Source organism: Anser brachyrhynchus (assembly GCF_964034855.1).
Source record: "Anser brachyrhynchus genome assembly, chromosome: 17".
Classification (NCBI taxonomy): domain Eukaryota; kingdom Metazoa; phylum Chordata; class Aves; order Anseriformes; family Anatidae; genus Anser; species Anser brachyrhynchus.
The window spans coordinates 1,271,195-1,294,835 of NC_137710.1; the positions used below are offsets into that span (position 1 = coordinate 1,271,195).

At 46.8% G+C, this 23,641-nt stretch overlaps 1 protein-coding gene across 4 annotated transcripts in view; it reads right to left on the reverse strand.

The window, feature by feature from the left end:
• Positions 1–23,641, reverse strand: part of KIAA1671 — a 72,735-nt gene that overhangs the window by 4,734 nt on the left and 44,360 nt on the right. For all 4 annotated transcript variants that reach the window (XM_080559243.1, XM_080559240.1, XM_080559242.1 and 1 more), the window contains exons 7-9: positions 7,244–7,362; positions 2,902–3,157; positions 632–806 (exon numbers count right to left, since the gene is read on the reverse strand). In XM_080559243.1, the coding sequence (XP_080415369.1) occupies positions 632–806; positions 2,902–3,157; positions 7,244–7,362 (550 nt within the window). The remainder of the gene's footprint in view (positions 1–631; positions 807–2,901; positions 3,158–7,243; positions 7,363–23,641) is intronic.

The window sequence follows — 23,641 nt, forward strand, 5'->3', positions numbered from 1 at the left end:
CAGCACCAAAGCGCTACAGGTATTAAGTCATGGATCTGAGTACGTGCACTGAACCTTTCAATCACCTCCACAAGCAAGGATTTTCAATGCCTGATGCATTTCTTCATTGCATCCTAAGTAATAGGACAGGCCATGAGGGAGACGTTTTTAATAGAATGGATTCACAGGAGGTGATTTTTCCTTAACTAGGCTTCTTTAGTCCTGTAGTACTTATGCCAGAAAGAAAGAACATTTCTGAGACACGTACAGAACGTGATCAATTACAATTGCCCTTATCAAAACCATGCAGGTTTAGATATAAAGAACATGTTAGAGAACGCATCCAACCATAACAGCTTCTAAACTCAGAATTTTCTCCATGAACAAACTTGTATCAGCTGTGAGAAGCTAAAGATTACATTGAAGCCCTCCTTCACCCTGGTCTTTTGTAGCTCTGGCTAGCAGGGCTTCCTTCAGTCCACAGACCCCAAGGGGCAGAGGGGAAGGCTCGATTCAGAGGATGACCCAGAGATGGGAAGCAGCAGCTGTTGTTAGATCTTGATGCAACTTCAGGTATGTTACATCATTCAAAAAATCCCGCCCTTACAACCAAGCCAATTACAACTAATTATTTCAGATAGTTGAGGCATACCTGTAGAATCTTTAAACATCCAGGTACTATCTGATTCTTCTGTCAAAGAAAATCTATTTTCAAACTCCAGCCCTCTGCTTCTTCTAAGAGAGTGGGAAATAGGAGCCCGATGGCGTCTCTTCTTGCTGAGCTGCACACGGGTTTTCAGAGCGCTGGAGTCCAGAATAGTGGTTTGCTATGAAAAGAAACAAAAACCCTTACTTTCAACCAGACTGGAAATAAAAGTCACCTCCTCCATAATGACTTCCTACCCTACTTTAAAGCATTAACCCATTCAGATTAATTAAAATATATATATATATATACACATATATATATATATATATTTGCTTGATTACTATTATTGTAGTTACTTAAAACTATATTAAAGAGAATTTATGATGAGGATATGCTACATTGTGGCTATCTGGGTGCAATGCTGGTTCTTTGATCTCTCTTGACTGGATGTCTAATCTGCATGAATTAGTTTCACTAAGTGAATTCATAAAACAGTAACTGCAGTAAATAGGATTTTGGTTCCTAAAGTGTTTTATGAATGCAGGCCTTGCTAGCTACCAGCAGCTGCAGGCCAATCAGAAGACTGCGATCGAAAGAGAGCGACTGCACTAAATTCTGCTGCAGTCGAGGGCTATAATTTAATTGTTCGAGCGGGTTGCCATCCACAGAAATTTCAAGCCAGCTCACCAGGAACAGGCAGACCGCAAGGTAGTGTCACGGCATTCAGAAAATGTTTGTGATCAGTCATTTCAAAAAGCTCTGTGCACAACAGAAATGCAATTACATTTACAAAGCAAAAGGAGGAGCTGTATTTTTTTTTATTTCTTAAAGGCAAGTTGTTGTTAGAGACGTGCCTGCATTCAGCAAACAGCACTCGGCCTCCTTCTCTTCAGAAGGTACGTTCTGTTTGTTTTCAAGAGATTTCAGGTCAGGAATAAGCTGCGCACTAAAACAGCGTATTGCCATCCATACATTAAGCTATCAATGCTTTTAACAAGACACCTTAAGCTGTCCAGATTACTGCACGACATAGGGCCACCTCTACTACCTGCAGAACTGCTGACAGTCAGACAAAACGCCAGCCATTCGCGCTGCTACACCTCCTTTCCGGAGCAGGGGGCACTCGGGATCTCCTGCCCAAGGGTTACTGACACCAAGGCCAAGGCGTTCGCAGTGAGGGAGCTCACAGCAGCGGGCTACCAAACGCAGCCTTTTCCTGAGCCCGATTCCGTTTCCCAGCCCGAGTGGGCTGGAAGATGAGAGCAGCACCTGCTTTGGCAGAACACGGGCTGCTGCAGGTCCCCGTGGATGGCAACACCAGAGGAGGAGAGAGCTGGCTGGAGGCACTTTCTGACAGCCCACGCAGGAAGCAGCTGTGATTTTAACAGCCAGTTCTGCTGCACCAGACCAAACTGCCTCCAGCACAAGCCTGCTTGCATCCCTCAAACGTCTTACAGAGCAGTCTACTCATCAATTCAGAAGGCGTTATGACGCTTCGACAGGCAAGGCAGTGTTTCTGAGACCTTCCTAGCACCCGCATGATCCATTTAAGCTGGGAGCCTTGCCCTTACCAATGTATCTGTCATCACATATTATATAATAAAAAACAAGCGCACAAACTCTTATTCAAGAAAAAACATAACTTCCTAGATGCTATACTGAATATGAAAAATTAACAGTTGCATTAGTGAGCACATCAGAGAACACTAAACTTCATCTAACTGCATTGCAGAAGCTACTGTTTCTATACTAGCTGCAAGATTCTTAATTATGAAAATTCTTAATTATGAAAAAGCCTTTAAAATGCAATTCTAAGCTTCTACAGAAAGAGCCTAATTGTAAATAAGAAAAATATTAATAAGCATCTTTATAGTCTTAAGTCTGCATGTCCCACACATCAGCACAGCAATCACCAGCTATCTGGGTTATTTAATTACGCTTCTGGTGTTCATGGAGCCATTTAACTCTTCCGTTACAGCTCACCGAGGAGCAGAAAGAGAAGCAGCAACGTCATTAAGCCATGGGCAGACATTACCAACGCCAATAACTCACTAGAATCTCTCAAAACCTAAGCCTTAGAGAAACTCAAAGTACTCTGCAGCTTCACTCAAACTTTTCAAGCGGGAAGTCAGCTGGGAAAACTCAACGTGATAAAGAAAAGGCAGAGGAAGACTGAGTGCAGTTTGTGGAAAATAATATCGTGCAATGGCTAGTGCCGGCAACAGCCCCGTTAACAGAAGGAGAATGTCTCCTTTCCCATTCTGGTAACTCACATCAATGAAGGAGAAGTCAGTGGTCTTTTCATCAGGGTAGGTGTCTCCTGGAGGAGGTAAATCAGTCCCATCAGTAGAGTCCATGTCAGTGCTTGAACGGTCCAAACTTGTGCTCCTTTGGTCTTTTGAGAAGTCATGGTGATCAACCAGGGAGGCAGGTTCTGTTTGGGAGGACAGTGACGATGGCTGGCTATTTGGTGGTTGCTTTCTTGTTGAAATGACATCGTTTTCTGATGACGGAGATTCAGGCACAAAGCTGCAAATTAAGAAAACAAAATCTATGAGCCTTCAGGGTGAATAAATATATGCAAGGATATTTTGGATCACGTCTCAACAATCACAAGGTAACCCAAGGCGCTGAAGCATTTATGAACTGCTCCAAAATAGGGTCAGATCACGCAGGGTCAGACACAGCGTGCAATCAGAGGGGCAGGCCCCACACCACGCTGAAGACAGGCGCCCTTCCCTTTGGCTGCAGAAGGACCGAGCGCTCAGCCACAGACCTGCCCTGCTCCTTCACCCACTTGCATTTACAAAGTAGTAGATAATGCAAGTACGCGGATAAACTGCAATAATTCAATCACAGTGCATTTCCATTTACCATTGCTTGGGGGTTCTTTTCCCCAGCACAAAGGCCGCTTCAAACATACACACAGATGAGACCAGCGAAACGGCAAGCTGCTGAAGAGCCCCGGCAGTTTGCCCGTTTGATGTACGGCAGCGCAGGCCATCCACTTTGGCACTGTGCACGTCTGAGAGCATCCTGAAGAAAAACATCCTGTCTGCAGGCCTCGGGCAGAGCGAAGCTGCTAAAAGATTCTTCTCCTTGCTCTTCCAAGCCCATCTGAATGTTTAGAAACACACACTTCATCTCACACAATCATCACCGGATCACGCAGCAGCGTTAGGGGCTCGTCAATGCGCTCTGCTGGGGATGCTCGCCCTGTTCTGCCCCAGTGCCAGACTGGGCAGTTCGTTAGCAGGGCTGCCTCAAGATGGGGAGCTGTTGGGGCTGGAGGGAGGCTGGGACCTTCCCTTATATCCTGGGGCGTCTCAGAGCCATTCCCATTACCACCATGGCTGGGGCTTAGCAGTGAGCGGAAGGCAGCAGCTGAGCCTCAGGACAAGCGGGGGCTCCCCGGGAGCATCCACGCAGCACCACGACCTGCATGGAGGTGTCACAGTGCTTCCAGCAGACCCCCAAAAACCTTCCCTTGGCAAGGCCAACATGGGAGAGAGTCCGTACCAAGACTGTAGTCATGTTCAGTAACATTTCTTTAGCAGCAGGTTGTAGGGAACACGGCAAGACTCTGCTGTCAGCAAGGAGAGCGCTGCCGTGCATCTGGTTTTAGGAGGCTCCAGTTGAAAACCAAAACCTGAAGTGTTTAGGGAGCTCGGCTTTTTTCTCTGCTCAGTAAGAGTCTTTTGTTACTGAGCACCTTTTCTTGAGGCAAGTATTTAGGAAAACTGTTCTAAAACACAACATCTGAATGCACCCGTACGAACAGACGCACGTTTTAAACACCAGACCTTGGTGCTTGATGCAGCCCGCAGCGACGGCAGTCTTGGGAGGAAAGCACTCAGGAGCCTATTGCCGAATAACAGCTCTCTACCGAGCAGCAGGACATGATATAATTTCCAGCCTGGCACAGAGGATACTGCACAGAGGGTTCCAGTATGAATCGGGTGAATGCCTCTTCCCTCCTCCAGCAGTGGGCCCCAAGATAATTAAGAAATGGCACTAATGAGCTCCAGGGGAAGTTTTTGTCTCATATTCGTTACCTCAAATGATATTTGGTTTCTGCAGCGTTAGGCTCTAGATCCACTGAAATATGGAAGAACGCAGAGATAGGAAAAAGAGTGGCAATCTGGAGATTTAGCACCTTTCGGGGAAATTAAAATGTATGATGGCGATGTTAAAGGATCCGCTCGGATTTGCACATCTCCAGAAAGCCTCTTCCCTTCTACAGCCCGGGACTTCAGCTAGTACGACTCAGTGCAGTGTTTCAAAAACTGAAAATATTTGGGAGAAAAAAATTTCTCACTGAACTTACTCTGCTTGGTGGTTTCTAACTCATAAATCTTTCTAATGGCTTCTCCTTCAGAGCTCTTGCACAATTACAGCACCACCACATACTAACCACCGTGGCACAGCTAATCACCAAACATGGCAAGGATAACTCGAGCACAAACAATCTGCTATGCACAGTGGATTCTCCCATCTGAATAGCAAATTAGGGGGAAAAAGTCCTTTCAGAATAACAGTCAAATATAGACATTTAAAACATGCTTCCAGCTCTCAGTGCTGAGATGTGTTATCCATCTTCTCTCTACTGCTTAAGGCTTCAAACTTTATGAGCGTATCTCTATATATTGTACCCATTAAGCTACCAACACTGCTCAACAAGTTTCACTTACAGATACTTGCACTCTGAAATATTATCTTTCATGTAGTTCACAGAAATACCAGCAGAATGGTTATCACACACGTGCAATCGGTTGAGATCAATCTTCACTTTTGATTGCAATTGAATTTAATTAGTTCTAGCGGGAGAGTGCTGGGACCACAAAGAGCGCGTTGCTCCATCAGGAGAACTAAGAAGCAAGAAGCAAAGGAATGCTGCTTTTCACAAGAAATCGGAAGTGTCTCCGAGGCAGGGGGCTGGTGACACCGTTGTGACCCTCCTGTCCCCGGAGCAGCTCGATGGCAGCACTGCCCCCGCGGCGCTGCTCTCCCAGCCGCCAGCCCAACGCCGGGCTAAAGCAGAGCAAGGGCATGGCAAAGTGCTGGGGCGTCTCTGCAGGCATCGTTATGCTATAAGATAATTGGAAACTAAACATTTACTCCCGAGGAAACAAAATTCCAGGACATGGGGATTAAGAGTTCGATGCTTTAATAACACTGAATTTTTATGTTGTGTTTTTCTTAGCAGGAAAAGTCTCCCGGGTTTGAAATAGCTGCTTTGGAGCTGAGACAAGCACCTTGGTTAGGAAACTGATGTCAGAAAATGTCCATAAATTACTAAAATCACAGTTAATTTTACAGAAGAGTTAGATGTTGGCATGTCACTGTCAGCTTGCTGAACCTCGAGCTGAAAGCTACCCTGCCTTCACATGCAATAAAATATTTATAACCCACAGCTCTCAAGTGTAAAACACACCAAGCATAACTGACATTAATATCTGCTATAAGATTTCAACATGTATAGCATTAAGAAGAGCAAGGAAAATGCTATTTTCAAACCACACTGAGCAGGTAAGATACTGGCTCAAGCAGGGCAGATCAAGCAGAATGCACTACAGGTGATGGAGAAGAAAAAAAATCACACTTCAGTGCTCTAGGTTTATTCCATTGAGTAGTTTTAACAACAGAAAAGCATCACTGATGCGACCTCTCATTCAGCTGGTACCCTATTGCACCCTCCACTTCACACCAACACGCTTCCAAGCGGCTGGGATGTGGGCATCGCATCCTAACGCTCAGCAGGGGGACTGCAGGCGCACCGCAACACCACCCTGGGGCCTGACCCCGTGTCCAGCATTCGGGGCACCAGTTTCCAACTGGTTCCGGCCCTCAGCCTGTCCAGTAGCACAGGTTTTAAGGCAATGCTAACTGGCATGGGAGAGATCAAATTTATTACTGTTTGTTTTTTTTTTGTTATAAGTAAAACAAATCCCCAAACTGTTAGGGCAGCCTACATCACCTACTGCATCATCAGACCACTTCCTTATCTACCTGAGAAGCAGAAATTGGACAACTTTAACAAAATCCTTGCACAACCCTGGTTCTACCTATGCAGACCCCCATGTATCACGCAAGCAGGTAACCACTTTCTAAATGTGAAAATGTACGTTTCTGGTTATAATTACTAAAACAAACACAAATACAAAGCAGAAAAAAGTTACACTACCTGTGTTAATTTAGTCAAAGCCATTTCATGTATTTAAAATCAAGATTTTTTTTTTCCCATATCTTCTACCATTTTAGCACTAAAAAATAACATTTAGCTGGTGTTTCACGCAGCAGCAGAGTTGTTAAATCTATTCCAGTCCAAGCTGTTTTCGGCACTGCCTACAATTTGGTGATACTGCATTCTTCCTGGGGGATGGAGTCTAAGTTTCCAACCTTATTGCTGTTTGCAGGTATTAAAGAAATTTTTCTTCACCTACAGACTAAAGAAACTTTAAAGTTGTGTGCTCCTGTTCCAGTGACTGCAAGAATCCATACATGTATGCACGCACACTTGAGTGTTTTGAGTGAAAACCAGACGAACAATTTCTTCTCATTAATCAGCTAATGAGAAATTTGCGTGCATGATGAAGGGACCTTGCTTCCCCTTACCTGTCCCCGCTGCGCCGCTGCTCGTTCCAGGTACCATACTGGCTGTCGGGCTCCTGCACAAGCGTGTCTGTGTCCTTCGCTTCAGGGGGCTGTCTGGAGAAGCACTGCTTCAGCTGATCCTGCAACAAAGCAATGGAAACAATTACTCATTCCTTTATCCCTTGGCTAAACGACTTACGGATTTTAATTACAATGGCATTTTTGAATCTACCAGTTAAAACTTGGACAAGAGAAAAGCGAATAAATTTAAACACGGAAAATAGCTGTGAACTCAGAACAATGACTGTATATAAAGCGAGCAGTTTTCCTGGGCAAACGACCAGGCAGGAACCAACTAGCTAGTTTCAAAATTCCACATTGCTTTAAGATTGTTCTTATCTCAGGTTGCACAAAGGCTTTAGGAGCACCTATACAAACAGAGAATTCTGCTGCGACTACATATAATCTCCCCCAAACATATAGGTGAAGCGTCAACTCGCTTCCTGGGTTTAATGGAAGTCCTTTTTTTTTAAGCTCTTTCTTTGGAAGACCTTCAAAATAAAAACCGTAAATAAATAAATAAGCATAAGGCCAGCTCCTAGAAAGCCTTTTACAAATGGAATTGTGTTAATGTAAAGTTTAAATACAACACACAAAGTAGGACAGATTGCAGTGCTTTTTGCTTGTGTTCTACTCTGACCTTTCATGTCTCAAGTAATTATTTTATGAAGGTAGCAGATCTATGAAATAAAAAGGGAATCAGTGCATCTAAGGGCCCTTCCCTTCCAGGGGACAGAAATGGGTCGGCCGCTGCTGCTGGCACCCTAGATTTGCAGCAGACCGATGTTCATTTGCTCCAGAACGTAACACAGCTATACTTTTTTTCTTGCATGGAGCTTTATTCTTGCATTGAATTAAGCACCGAAGTTAGATAGCTACTGAAATAATACATTGTGTAGATAATTAAACACATCGGTTCCTTTTGCATCCCTGAACACAGACGCAGCTTTTAGTGCCATATGAACTGCTGTCAGATGAGGCCTTTGTAAGCAAAGATGACATTGTTTTCTACCTGTACCAGGCTTTCTCTCTCTTCAGAGGACAAAACAAATAAACAAAAGAAAACAACACCTAGCAGAACGCGCTGTGGAAACTACCAACACGTCCACTTCAGCTGATGGCATCCACATCTGCCTCTCTGAACAAGAGCAACGTGGCCCTTAAAAGAGAAGAGTGGCAGCATCTCTTAGCACATTCAAGGACGTTTCTGCAACGCTGTGGGTTACCGCTTCTCCTACAGGTGCCGAGTCTAAAATTCAGTAGTTCCCTTTGCTCTCTTTTATAATCCAGCCACGCTATTTCTAGGCGTCCTGCACATTTACGCCGAGCAGACTGGCGGAGCTCAGTGCCTTTATATTTGGAGTCTCGATCACCACCAGCCTCGCTACAGACACTGCAGAAGGGGCGGCACAGGCTCTGAACGGAGCCCACCCCCGGCAGCAGCACGGCGCCCACGCCGGGGCTGACGCAGGCAGCGGGCACGGAGCCAGCACCGGGCACCGCGCGAGCGCGTCCAGGCCCTGAGCCGCCGCGTGCCCCGCTCTCGGCGCAGCGTGCTGCGCTCACCCGCCGGCATGCTCCGACCGGCGGGTGCTGAGCACTGGTACCTGCCCACAAATTGGTGGCCTGATGCTAGAAAGGGGCACCGAGAGGAAGGCTCTCGCCACACGCAGCAGGCCCGCACCAAGAAAGCAAGCCTCGGGCAACGCACGTGAAGCAATGAGAGCACTCGATGAAGTAGAATTCCTTAATACTAAAAGGTTCTGGGAAAGAGACTGCATCTTTCCTTGTGTCTTTAGTTTAGTTAACAACCTTAAGAATGCCACTTTAGCATTATAAAATACTGATGACCCAGGGTAACTACCAACACCCATGCTGGCTACTCAAATTCTAACAAACTGATTATTTCCCCAGCCATACCACCAGCAGTTGCCATTTCCTAGCCGTATCATACTCTTTGCTATTGACTAAGTTGTCTACTTTAATGCCAAGTGTAATACAACAATAAAAGGCTCTGCTATCTATTCCAATGAGCTGTTACTACACAAAGTCAAATGTTCAGTTTGTAAGGCTCAAGTAGATGCCCATTTTGTGAGTTATATGGAACAGGTTTCCTGCTTTTCGCCCTTCAGATGTTCTCACAGCCTCATAATTCACTGGAAGTAATTATTAACCTTCACATGTACATGGTATCATAGAACACCCTGAGATGGAAGGGACCCCCAAGGTTCAAGTCCAACGGCCCCTTATACACGCATGCCCAGGCGTAGGCTGAGTTCTGAGATTTTTCAGTCCGTTCTGGGTACAAGCACTCAACCCCGAGCAAGGTGTCTGCTTCCCCTAGCAGCCAGCTCAGGGGTACGGGAAATCGCCCTCTACTTCTTGGAAGCCCCGGGCATTTCCTCGTACTCGGCAGGGGCACGTGTTTTGGTTCCCACACATTCTCCGTAGCTTCACACTTTACGCCAGGGGCTCAACCAACACTCCTGGGCCCAGCTTTCTGCTGTCACTTAGCGGCCACGTCACCGTTTGGCAAATTCGCTTCTAAGAAGGCTCTAGCAAGTGCCAATTGTTATTCTCTCCCTCTCCTTCCTACTTCCATGCTAGCTCAGCTTTTTTCAGTTGGGCGCTTGTTATGAAATCCTTTGAATCCTAATCTCGCGTTACACGATGCCTGATTCCTGTAATTAAGATGGACAGACAATTGATCAATTTCTGCTGCTTTCTGCACAAGAGCTGCATCTCTAGTGAGAGCTGTGCCTGCAGCATCAGAGAGCCTCGGTGGCAGCACAAACAACCGCACAGAGCCCTGCTGACACCCCCCGAGCAACGTTCATGGCCACAAACCGCAGACGAGCCAACAGACGCGAGCACGTTAGCCTTTTGGACAGGGGGAGAGTATTTCCCACGTACCACAGCTAAAGTGCATTATCTCTATGCACAACATACACCGTGTTGCTGGCCATTACTCACGTTGTTTCCAACTAAAAACGTGACCTGAAAAGCTCAGAAACAGGAATGGGAGCGGCAGAAAAACAGCTACACGTACTGCACTTGGGGCACATTGTTTATAAAAATGAAGTGTTATCAAGAAAATGATGGTTGTAAGCAGAAAATATGCACAACCCAGATAATAATACCATTCCAGCAGCAACAGGAAAGAAATGCGGATACAAATGTATCGCTCATCTGAAGCTTCAGTAATTCTTAATAAATTTTACACTGCAAACAAACCCGGCATATATTCTTCAGTTTGTGGTGGCGTTTTACCTGCCATTATACGGATTTGAATTTTTGGACGTGGTTTCATAACCAAAACGACAGCTAGCTCTCAGACAGGAATTCTCCATCCTCCAACCAAAATGACTCTGAAAGAATTTTACTACTTCTGTAGAACTGTGAGTTCGGATTCAACAAAACAAACCGAGAAACCCAAACGTAAGGAGTTAGATGCTCCAACTTCTAGGAAATCGTTTTGTTACACCCGGTCACATCGCCACACGTGGCTCCTGGAGGAAGGTGCCTCTTTGAGAGCAGGGTCGCCCATCTCTCCCTGCAGCCCCATTCCGGGGCAGGGGTTAAAATGCGACTGAATGGTTTACGATGCTCCTTTGTGACTCATTGTCCCACGCAGCCCCTGATGATGTCTGGAAGCATCACTGCCTGACACAGTACCCACCTTAGCAAGCAATGATTCCAAGAAGTTGACGTCCTTCCAGTAAAAGCATCGTTACGGCCATGACGCCGGGAGGACAAATGAGGCAGGGTTTGTGGAGCTAACTTTCTATCAGGCCAAACAAGGAGCTGGAAAAAATAAACGTTCCAGCAAGTCTACAGATCCTCAGGCCTAGTCTCAGTAACTGCAAGTTTACTTTTAATAAAAACAGTAGAGGTTTTTTGTTGGTGGTTGCTTTTTTTTTTAAAAAAAAAAAAAAGGCTGATTTTCACTACTTCTCTCCTCTTTCAGCATCCATGCTCTCTGCATACTTAATAACTATCTTTTTTTAAATGCCAGTCAAAATTGCACACATTCTCTGAGAACTGTAGGTAAGCACTGCATTGTTTTGTAGCTGAAATGCTTTTAGACACAAGCAACTCAAAATTAGATTATCCAGATACGTTTGCTGGCGTTAACATTTTGGTTGGAACAGCGTGGCGTTGCCGACAAAGAGCATGAATGAAGAACAAACTGCAATTACAAACTGAAGGCTTTAAAACATGACAGTCTAGGGAAAATAATGCGATGCTGAATGCACTGGTGACGTTTTCCAGGTCTGCCACAAGGCCACGCCACCCCACACCAGGGTACTGTAGGCGGCCTCGTGCCCTAAGGCTGGCTCTGCCCCAAGCAAAGGGGGAAAAAGGAGGAAACACTTCCAGTCTGTCCTGCTCCTAAACACGAGCGATTTCTCCTTCATTCTTTGCTCTCTAGCCTAAATCCTGATTTTAAAGATCACTTCTTTGGACAGATGAAAATATGTTGTGTTTAATGCATAAGCTCCACAAAAATGGAGATCCTGCGAGATGGAGAACTGACACATTTGGCCTTTGTTGCCCTTCACAGATCTGCTCTGAATATGGATTTTTTTTTCCTGTAAGAGAGAATTATCTGTTATTAACTCAAACTTCTGCAAATATCTGGGGCCCATTCTCTTTCCTCATCTATCCCTTGGAAGAAGAGACCAAGTTTGAAAGACAAGGTGTCCAACCCATGGAGCTAGGCCAGATACGGCCATTTCCCTGATAAACAGAATGTGTGTGACACAGTAAAAACAGACGTTTCAAAAGGAAAAGACATTTCAAAATTAAAAAAAAAATGGGGTCTGCTCTCTTCTTGGCACAAAAGATAAACCCAAATTAAGAACCATCTTATTTATAGTCACAGAAGGCATACAAGAAAATACGTCCCCAATCAAATAAATACTATTCCCCACCCAGTATTCAAACGCAGCAATTCTCCAAGATTTGATCTTTAACTTCATAATTCTTACAATAGTAGCCAGGATAAAATCAACTTAATTTTCACACGAAATAAAACAGCAGAGCAGTGCAACCCATTCACATCTAGCTCTGCTGCTTCTAAAATGAGACATTATGGTTATGGCTCTTTCAGCACTTACTCCCTTGGAATTAAACTGCTTTTGGCAATAGTCCAGGATTGATTATTCCTGTAACTTCCCATTCCTGAAAATGATGCACACACAACATTGCTCCTACCAGTGCAAAAATTATCCGTAACTAAGAATGAAAGCATGTATTTATGTGAAACACTCTTTTCACACCGATGTGAAATAAAGACCTGGCACATGAGGAATACCAGTTGAAAGAGATCTCACGAGTCAGAATCTGCACAGTTTTAAATATAATCTTTGTTTGCAAAACAGACTGAGACATCAGACAGCCAAAATGACACCCCACAGCTTGAAGTGCAAAAATGAGAAGTTAAAATCTACTGGCGCAGAAGGAATATGAATAGGTAATTGCACAAAGGGATGAAGTGTTGACCATCTGCCTTATTAACACTAAATTCAAAGAGATTTTTTTTGCCTTTAAATATATATATATATATATATATAAAATATACAGATGAATATATATTTTTTAATTTTAGTAAAAGGAGTCAGAAGTTTGGTCAAGCTGCCCATATTCAGAACAGCCCCACCCTTTAGGTGTGTCGCTGCACTCAAGGACAGTTTACAAGTCCCAACAAATCCAGGAAACTACCCCAATTGTTCCCCACTACCATGCAAGGAAGGTGCCAATTATACCTTATTCTATGAAAATTTTAATCTATTATTTCACAGTTGACCCTGCTTTGAACAGGACGGTGGGCTAGATGACCTCCAGAGGTCCTTTCCAACCTGCATTGTTATACGACTATTTTAATGATTCTAAGGCTTATCACTAAAAGGTAAACTATATATTTTGGATCACTAATGAAATTAACAGAAACATCAAGAATATAATACCATATATTTAAGAAAAAGCACCAGGTGGGCCTTAGCAAGCACACAATATTTTGCAATGTGTGTTTTTTCTTTCTAAGTATCTAAACACCGACAGCGGCGTAGTAAAACCAGCCTCAGTGGAACCAGCACCCCGTCGTCTCCATGGGTACTTACTATCCGGCGAATTAGTGCTGCCCACAAGGAGTAAGTCATGGCTCAAGACCAACGCTCCGGTGCTTCCTGGCAATCAGGCGGAGGATTTACCAGCTCGGGGCTGAGCTCAGCTTCTGAACGGAGCTGCCGCAGGGCAGCACCCAGCGCGCTGCTGCCTCCCACCCCACCCCACCCCACCCCGCGTCCTGCAGCCACAGATAGCGGTTCCAGGAATCGCGCGCCTTCCTTCTGACCTCACCGACGAGGGACGTTAAAGGACCTCCAGCGCAGGCTCCACCCAGGCGAGGACGGCCTCCCCAGCACCATCGGCACCCTGCTGCGCTCAACAGATACCCTCAAAGCGAGGGAGGCCTGGGGAGCGGGTCTAGGAGCGGTGACGGAAGTAATGGGATGAATCAATATCGCAGCCTCGGGGTCTTTACGTTACGGCACCGGGCGCATGCTCCAGGCAGGGAGGCCACCACGGCCAGCCTCGCCATTGCCCCCGTCCCTTCCCAGGTGGCGGGGCTGGGCAGGACACGCAGGTGCTGCTGCTGCTCCTCCTGCCCCAGCCTGCCTCCAAGGCACCCGACGGACTCGCGCTGCTGACAGATTCGTGATTTGGAAGGCGGCGGTACCGAGGAGACCCGAAGTCAGCTCCAGCCACAACAGAGAACGTGGCCAAACGAACCCAGCTGCTGTCAGCTCTGCTAGGAGGCTGGGTACCACCATGCGACGCGATCTAGCCGCAGCTCTTGTAGCGGCTCCCAGCTAAGCCAACCTGCTCGCTCCACTGAGGATTTCAAAGAGCTTTCAGAGCCTGTCGTGTTTTGTACCCCCAAAATAGCGCGGCTGGGACTTGCTGCGAACGCTCACCACGCACCCATCGTGTGGTTTCAGCGCGAGGCTGAAGATAGAGCAGAGGTTGACCCGATGTGCAAGAAGCAGACAAGACCCAAACTCTAAATATATACCTTGCTAGGGGTACGTGAGCCGTGACAGTACTTCCTCTGAGAGGAGGAAAAAAAAAACCTAAAACAGCCTAGAGGAACTAGTTGGGAACACCTTTAAAATCCTTCACGTCTGACCATATTAAGTTTTCTTTTCAGCCTTACACAGAAACCAAACCCAGCAGGATGAGAGCCGCAGACACCCCAGCCCGAGCACCAGCCGTTCTGAGCAGAGCAGCGCTGCGCTGTTCAGGGACGCAGGAACTCACTCACGCCCAGAGGCCATATGCAACTCTCATCAGATTAATAAAAGCTGGCAGTGAGAGCTGAATAGGCTCCCTCATCTTCAGCACCGCAAGAGACACAAGCCAGAACAAGACAATTTTATACTGTTGTGGTAGGAAGTGAATATATTTGCTTTTTTTGAAAAGCTGCATGCTTGAAATCAACACCTCCTACTTGAAATATTTTATTTCACGGCTCTTCTGCACAGTTAACATTTTTCCACGCAAGACACAGGTTAAACCTCAAACAAACATTCCTGGGGAAAAGGGCTGTTTAAAGTCTAGATTCTAAGATGCACAGAAAACTATAGGATTTCTTGACAACAAATGAATACCAAACAAGCAGACTCTGGAAATTGCGCATTGCTTGTTTAAACAACAATTCCAACCAACTTCGAAGATGTTTTGGAAGGGTGCAGTCAAAATACACGCACACACATACATACGCCCCTGGTCCATGAAACAAAGACAAATATTTCATGAAATTATAGCAAAGTTACAAAATGTCAATAAAAATGCATTGTCAGAGTTGAGAGCTGCATTCAGTGATGTTTTTGTTAAGGAATTTATTCCCCTCTGAAAGCTAACTGCCTATCGCTTACAGCTCCAAAAAATGAAAAAACAAGGTGAATGCGCACAAAATGACCAGCTCCAAACTTATTTGTCTTTTTCTACTCTAAGAACATGGTAAAAATCAACTCCTTGCAGCAAGCCTAAGGAAATTCATAGAGCAGAGCCACTGAAGTGATTATTCCTGTCAAAATAACTAGGGAACAAAGGCAGTCTACTACACCCCCATCACCGCGGCTTTATGGCCCAGATTTGCACTGCCAGCTCTGCTCATGGCCTGTTGAACCAAAGAGAAGTTATTAAAATGAAGCAGCACGAACTGTTTCAGCGCTGGCCCGCGTATCTTCATTAATTAAACCAAACAGCTCACTTCTCCCCCCACCCAAAACAAGACAAACAACTCATTTTTAAAAGCGTTCTTTCTACAAGCCCTCTTCTCACCGCCCTAACAGCTCTCTGGACACGTAGAGATAAATTGACAATGCATAAAGGATTTTGGGGAGCAATTCCTCGTGCTCCCAGTGAATATTAGAGCAAAATAGTTCAACAGCTCTTTGTCGTAGGGTCTGTAGCAAGCCAGCCAAGCCAGAACAAAACGCCAGCGTGCATTCATGCCTTTTGCTGGAGGACATTCCCTGTAAGGGACATGCATTTGCAGACAGACCCTGGTAAAATCCAGCAGCTAACGCAGACAAAGGCTCCTCCACAAGTCAAGGCAGAGCCAGGGTGAGGTGCAGGAAGCCTCTGGAAGCGTGGATGCTCCTGGAAGGGCTGCGGGACGCGACACGAACCCTGAAGGACGGAGGGCAGTCCCAGCACACGGGATGTGCACGCAAACAACGCACAACTTCCACCTATTTTGGAACTACAGTGAAACCGAAACCACACAAAGTCGCCGGGATGCCGCCTGATCCAACTTGAATGAAAAGACCTGGTTTTGTCAACCGACCAGGCCGGCAGAAAGCACAGAGCAGCCACGCGCACCCGGGTGCTATTTTAGCACACCCCAGAACGCCTCCGGTAACAGACACACGCCTCTAACACAGCGAGCGCTCGCAGCCCAAGCAACCACAGAATTAACTTTCTGTTCTGGCTCAAAATCTTCTCCCAGAGAATCTCAAACACATCTGAGAATGTGAAACACCCGGGAGCCTTTTTTTTCTTGTGAGCCATCTGAGCAAGTTCAGTTTCTTACCAAGAAATAAATTGCCATAATTCTTCTATAGCAGCAACGGGGATAGCTGAGGAACCACGCTTTTTGTACGAGACAGATAAAGGATGGCAACATTTATACGATGCCAACAAAATTAAAGATCTAGAACTAATGGTGTTGGACATGAAACAAGGTGTCAGACCTAAAACAGGAGCGTGACTGGTGTTACCGTGGTTCAAATTAAAGCACCATTCAACAGCAGCATCCCTACTCCTGCTACAGCAAAGGCACAGCTGGTGACAAAAGAAAAGAAAAAAAGGAAAAAAAAAAGCCCCAGTAAAAGCACCTTGGAGGAAAATCAATTTTAAAAGGTTTCGCTGCAGGGTGGTAAGTTCTGCAGGCTCAGGTGCGGCCCCCAGAAGCGACGTTAGCACACCAGAACAACGATGCACCCTGAACCGCTCCCGTGGCATTACGCGAGCACGGCCGATGTGCGCGACGCAGCGGCGGCGCCCAGCCCATCTTGGATGCAGCAGCCAAGGAGCTTCTTCAGGCAGTGGTGACACCTTTTTTCCTCAAATTAAATATGAGGACACTATAGAACAGCTATTTAAAGGAAATGATCTAAGCCCAGCTTGGTTTCAGCGGAAACAAAACTAACAGGTTACTGGCTGCGAAGATATGGCCACATGAACAGGCTGCCCCAAGGCAAAAGGGAAGGAAAAGTCTGCTGGGAAGCAGCGATTGATGAGAGGGAGGAAAAAAAAGCGTGTTCAGGGGTTTCTGCTATGAATGGAACCAGGGCAAATAGAATATTCAGTTTCAGTGAACAAATTGACAGGAGTACTACAGCGAAAATAATTTTAAAATCTTTTCCCAAACAGTCTGCCACCGAGTACACCAAGGAAGCTATTTAAAATAAAAATTATCCCTGCACTTCTGCTTGTGGTTAATAGATTTGTATACATTACATTGTGACTGCTCAGCTCTTGGTTTGAGAACCACAAGATAAATTGGTTTAATAGCTCTCAGGCTCCATCCTTTGATTGTCCTAGCTTTTACACAGTTCCTAAAAGCATGGCTGCACTCTCTCTAGATTCAAAAATAGATTGCAGTGTTAGACATTTATTTACCTGGGTGTAATTTAAGGCACATGGGTTCAAATTTATAGAAGCTCTTCTAATCTCCCCCCCCCCTTTCTTTTTTTTTAAGGCACACACTACACTCCTGACGTCCTGTGTACAAGGTCTGGTTCTCACCCAAAAGCTAGAGGACTACGCTGTACGTAACGCTCATCTGCCCAGCCTTCCTTCCTGAGGACTCTGCTGCAGAACCTCCTCTGCGCCGAGCTGCAGAGAAGCACCGAGCATCGCCAGACATCCAGTAGGAAAATGTGACAAGGTATGAGCAGAATAACAACGTGAGTACGTAATCCTTGGGCTGTTGAAATGAAGTGTTGGAGAATAAAATTATTTCCTCTCTCTTGCAGCCAGATCTTCACTTTTATGACCTCCAGCAAGGAAATAACTAATTACATCAAATCCCTTCCACTCCAATCCTGAAACTTCCCTGTAGTGCACAAAAACCTCTCGTACAGCCCAGAAACATTGCAGTGATTCACCCACGAGCCTTTTTCCCAGCTTCCCAGCTTGCAGGAGCTACCAGCTAGGGTATGTTATGATGTATCGCTAGCAAGACACCGACCTGCCCGTTCCCCCACGTTTAGGGAATTACAGCACCCGCACCTCCTTTCCCAGCACAGGCTCCGGCAGCCAGCACGCACAGCACCAGCCCCTCGCCAGCAGGGCTGCTGCCAAGGCAGGATGGCAGCCCGAGCGTGGAACAGCGCCCGAGACAAGGTGGTTTTGAGCATTTAAGTTACAGACACCCAAACAAACGGATGACTGCTTTAAGGCACACGGTTTGTTCAGAACGTATCTGGAGCAGTGACAGGAGGGCCACACGAACTGCCATCTATTATTTCCGTAGGTGCTTAATCTGGAAGTCCACCAAAGCTGTAAGAAAGAAGGACAAACGGACAGCTACGTTTACACAAACACACTCACACGTCCTCCACCTCCAAACTCCAGAGCAAGGCACTTGCAGCTACGACTAAGTCGTGCTGTTCGACCCGGGTGTAGCGGAAGCCCCGTCCGCAGCACGTGGTGACCACAGCAGGGCAGCGGCCGCGCCATGGGCCGTAACCCCACGGCGCTGTGCCTAAAAACCACACCACTGGAGCATCAGCACCACACAGCTGCTGAGCAGTGCTGCCTTAAAACCAATAAACAGGCCCCCCTATGATGAAGTGTGCGCTTTATACTAATCCCAATTTTTGCTAATTTATACTAATCCCAAGTTTTGCAGAAAATGTCAGGAGTTCCAAGGACTGAGCACAACGGGGACCCTGTTCCAGCCGGATCAAAAAATAACAGTTCAAGGTCTGCGTTCACAAGTTGTTCTGTGCAAGATCGCAATGGCACGAGCTACGCGCTTGCACAAGCGCTGAGTAACCTTAAGCTTGAGCACAGGAGCTGAGCACAAGTTAAACTAAGTTCACGCACACAGCTAAGCCCGTGCAAAATTACTGCTGAAACAGGAATGGCAGCTCCACTGCTGTCACCAGTGAATTAACCGGAAAGGTCACCCTACGTCTCGAGATTTTCTGCTCTGTAAGCAGTGCAAAGTGCAGAGAAAGTAGTACAGATGCCCTCTGCAGCTTCCAATTTCCATTTTTTTAGTCCCATTAATTTCTCTTTCTTAAACAACTTTTTTTAATTCAGATGATTCTAATAAATGTAAAGAATCGACGTCAAAAAAATCACCATGCTAACAGCGTAACAATGGTTACCAAATATTTTCCTCCTCCTCATTCTCTTGTGCTCACTTGACTATATTTTCTTTTCCAGTACAGCCAAAGAGGAGATTAACAGAAAGCTGGGCCAAAAATGCTGCAGACCACAGCTGATAAAAATAATACTGGAAAGAGCCCGTACACAAATGCCACACCTGCCCAAGGAATGCAGCCCTGTTCAGGACATGGTTCAAGGCTCCGTGAGCTCACACCAGAACTCCCCGTGTATGTATGCACTACGCACCTCATTCACGCGGGTCTCGTAACTTCTGCTTCAGAACACGGTAGCAATTATGCTGAGAAAAAATGCCTCTTTTTCAATAGAAAAGGAGAATAACCATCATTTACTGCTGACTGCAGAGCGACAGCGCTCAACTCTCTATACAAATACAACTTCAGGCATTTTCTGCAGAGGAATTACAAATACTGAGGCACATTCAAAGTCACGCTGACCCGTAGCGCTTTGAAATGACTGACATGAGTGCAGCTTCAGACGAACTTTCTCATTTTAGACAAATATTTGTCCTACCTTCCTGCCTGGCTTAAAAAAAAGATCAGCAAAACGTTTCCCCATTCCCCAAACCTCGGTTAAGTGTGTTCCCCGACAAGGGAGATTTCCATCTGTGCTACAGGCAGAAGGCAGCTGGGAGCAGACAGACATCACTACCTGGAAGTGTTTGGGGGGATATTTCTAGAGGAAAAGCAGACAAGATAGGGGTTTTGGCACTAGACAAAATGCTGCCACGAAGCCGAGGCTTTGGCATCACGTTATCTACCTCCAGAGGCTCTAGAAGGTGTATAGCTTACAAGGTCAGGCGGCTCTGAACTCGTCTGCCTCTTCCTCAGAGAGGAAAACCTCTGCTGGCTCCGCACGGAAAACCTTCGGAAGGACTCTCTGCTGCGGGACGCGAAGTGCCTGAAGGAGGAGGTTCGCTTGAAGGGAGTCCTGCTTCCACCTTCCCCGCTAGTCCGCTCATGAGCAACCGCAGTAGTGACTAAATTTAGTGCTTCCTGTAAAGATCTCCGCACCGTACCCATCCACTGGGTCATGTGAGTTTGTGCCACTGACAGTTTGTCTCCAAGGTAATCCATTTCTCCAGCAGCAACGAGGAATCAATATTCGGTAGCAGTTACTGTAAAACGCGTTCTCCTTAACGACCCTGATTTTATTTTGCGAAAAGGATTCCACTTAAAATATTTCCAGCTAACGCAAGTAGCACTACACTACCGGCACATTTCTATATTTAAGATACGTGAAGCCGCAGATCGGGTTTTGTCAAGTAGGAAAAAGAACACTTTTCCTACTTAAAATCAGATTTCCAGAGTTCTATCAAAATATCTTTCATTCAGCCATGTTAAAGAGAAATCAAGGTTTAAATCCTAGCAGTCACTTGAAATTCGTCCACTCACAAGCACAGAATTAGTCTCTTACTTTCTCATTTCAGAGCCGGAAAAGCAACTCCCTTTCCAAGCCAAGTTTTTGATTTTCTGTAAATATCAGCAGGATAAAAAAAATCGTATTCTTCTGGCTCGGCAGCTTTGCAGGTAGCAGTCCATCGAACAAAGTTCTGCCGCGTCCACACAATCCATCGAGCAGCAGAGCGGCCAGCTCTCCTCAGCGACGGACCCGAGTTATTTTTTCTCCCCGAAAGGCTCCGGGGAAGGCGTCAGCAGCGGCCGGCCCGCGGAGCCATCTCACCCGGCTCTCCCTCGCAGTGCAGACCCAGGGTCCGGGGAGGCAGCCCACCCCCAGCCCCGACCCACAGGCTGCCGAGGGCCCTTTGGGAGGACAGCGGCTCTGCTGGCGGGGCTCCGTCGCGGGGCAGCGGCGTGGCGATGCTCGCCGAGCGGCCGGCACGGAGGCTTTCCCCACGCCGATGGAAGCCGTGCCGCGCGATGCGGAGGCACGCCGCCGAGGCGCTGCTGGATGCCGGGGCTGCCAGGCCCGGCCTCGCCGAGCGCCCGCCGGGCGGAGAGCGGTGCCGCGGGTGGCCTCCGCGCTGGGCTCCCTCCTCGCCTCCGCTCCGTGGAGGGAACAATGAGCGAGGTGACACAGGCGCAGCGCCGGAGGAAGGATCTGGGCTGGGCTCTACCCTAGCGCAGGCAGCGTCGCCATGGAGACCGAGGGACCAGCATCTGCCCGCTGCCACACGGGCGGGAGCTGCCCGGACCCCCGGGATCCATCCCCGGGGCGTTGGGGCCTCGCGGGAGGCCGGGCCCGATCCTCACCTGCGGCTCGGCGGAGCGGGTGGCGGCCGCGGGGAGCGGCCACGTACGGCCTCCCGGTGACGCAAACTGGAGCCAGAGGCTGAAGTTAGCGAGCGAGAGCGGCGCAAGTCAATGATTACCCCAGGGGCGGCGAGGTCCGAGCCCCACGCGCTCCCACGCCCAACGCAGAGGGGGGCCCCTGCCCCGCTCCCTGCGCCCCCCGAGCACCCCACACCTCAGGGGCATGGGCAGGCGGCACCCAGACCCCGCAGCTCCCCAGCCACGGATTTCTGGGTGCAGCCCGGGGGGAGGAAAGCAGAAATAAAAACCTGAGGCGTAAAGCAAGAAGCACCGCTGTCCAGTGCAAAAGGGGGGGGCAGAAATAGGTGTTGGGGTGCGAAAGGCATGTTGAGAGCTGCCTGGTTTCCTGTGTATTCAGGGCTTTTCTTTGTTGCCTAACTTGCAATCCCAAGTCACTGGGCATTGCATCATTCTCCCCCCGCCTCCCCGAGATCTTCAGGAAGAGATTTAATGGAATGAAGAGTTTCTAGACAATACTTCATGAAATGGTGCTCGTGTAAGGTTTCACTTTATCTGAGGTGCTATCTGGAAACACGCACAGAAGTGCATGGGGGTTTCTTCCCTTTTAAGTTTTTTTTTTTTCCCTTCAAGTTCAACTCTATCAACCCAGAACCTACCTCCGAGGAAAACTTCAGTGACAGCACATAGCATTCCCTACCCTGTTCTTCATTTCTGAACACATTTGTTTTGAACATTCTCAAATTAGCAGGCTAATAAAAACCCTCAGTGTTGAAAGGGAATCCAACCAATAGAGAAAAACCTGTTTTTCCTTACATAGCTCTTCCTTTTAAAGAGCTACCGAGCTGTTTTACAGAAAGAGGTATCTTTGATCAGATATCCCAAGAACAGGGCTTTCCTTTTTTTTTTTTAAAGTAACAAACATTTAAAAAATATTCTGACTCTGTCAAGAATAATGTTTCACCAATGATGAAGACCCTGCATCTAAGGTTGAAATTTAATACTTACTACCCGTTTTTATGCTGCTTAATCTAAGCTTTATATTTCAGACATCCATGCATGTGCAAGCACAGCTCTGTGCGTGCTGCAGTGCAGGGATTCTTCACGAGGCAGTTTGCTATTTCAGGGGGCGATGGAATCGGAGCCTGAAACCATCTAAAATAGCTATGGGAGAGCTGGAAGTAGCTGCTGCACAAGTTGGTCAGCAGCCCCTTCACCCCAAGAGGAGACACGGGGTTTAAGCATCCCTCCGGCACAACACCATCCCCAGCTGCAGAGATGCACGGCCAGGTTCAGCCCAACATCCACAGGTGGCTTTCTTACAGCCTGCTACAAGAACACCCTGCACGGGTATGCGACCTGAAGGACCTGAGAATTTTGCTAGAGAATGTATTTTGCTTTTGTTTTTCGGACCTCCCTTGAAAAGAGGTGTCACGTCCACTTTACCATTTACATCCCTAGAAGCCTGCAAAACTGCTGATTTGAGTCTATGTACAGTACTAAATTTAATACCTTCTGGCTACCACGTGAACATATTGCCAGATATCCAAGTATACTCAGCAGCTACATTATCGCTTAGCTTTACATTTCGATTACCATCTTGGCAAAGTGCTTCAGGAGATAGCAAGATGTGCTTTCACCATCGGATTCCAATGGTTCCAGATCTCCCCACCCTCCAGCTGAACCGCAGGGACTGACGGCACGGTCTCCCGCTGAGCCCTGCACCAAAACCAGCCGAGGTCAGAAGCTGCGGGGAGGCTGACAGGCAAAGTCAAACTTAGTTTCCTTAGACAATCCATCTGAAAATAAGTGAGCTACGAAAAGATCGACTGCCACGTGCAACTTATTTGGTTTATGTTTCAGGAATGTTACTTTACTAAAATGCATCTACATAGCAATTACATGGAAGAAACATCCTGAAAATACCTCTCAATGGACCCTGCTAAAACTGGAAAGATTATCTCACAAAATAACCCACCAAAACCTCAGAGGACTCTGTCACATCACCCACCCAAAACTAAAGAGCCCTAGAGAAGACCAAGGGATGGAGTTTACAAAAGCTGTAGGAAACTGAGCAGCAAACCATGTCCTGGGGCTTTCCTAATTGAAGTGAGATTTCAACTGTGTGAGAGGTACATGCCACTGCTAAAAATAATTTTAAGACATAAGTCTGTTTTACAGTAGATTAACGACTATTAGC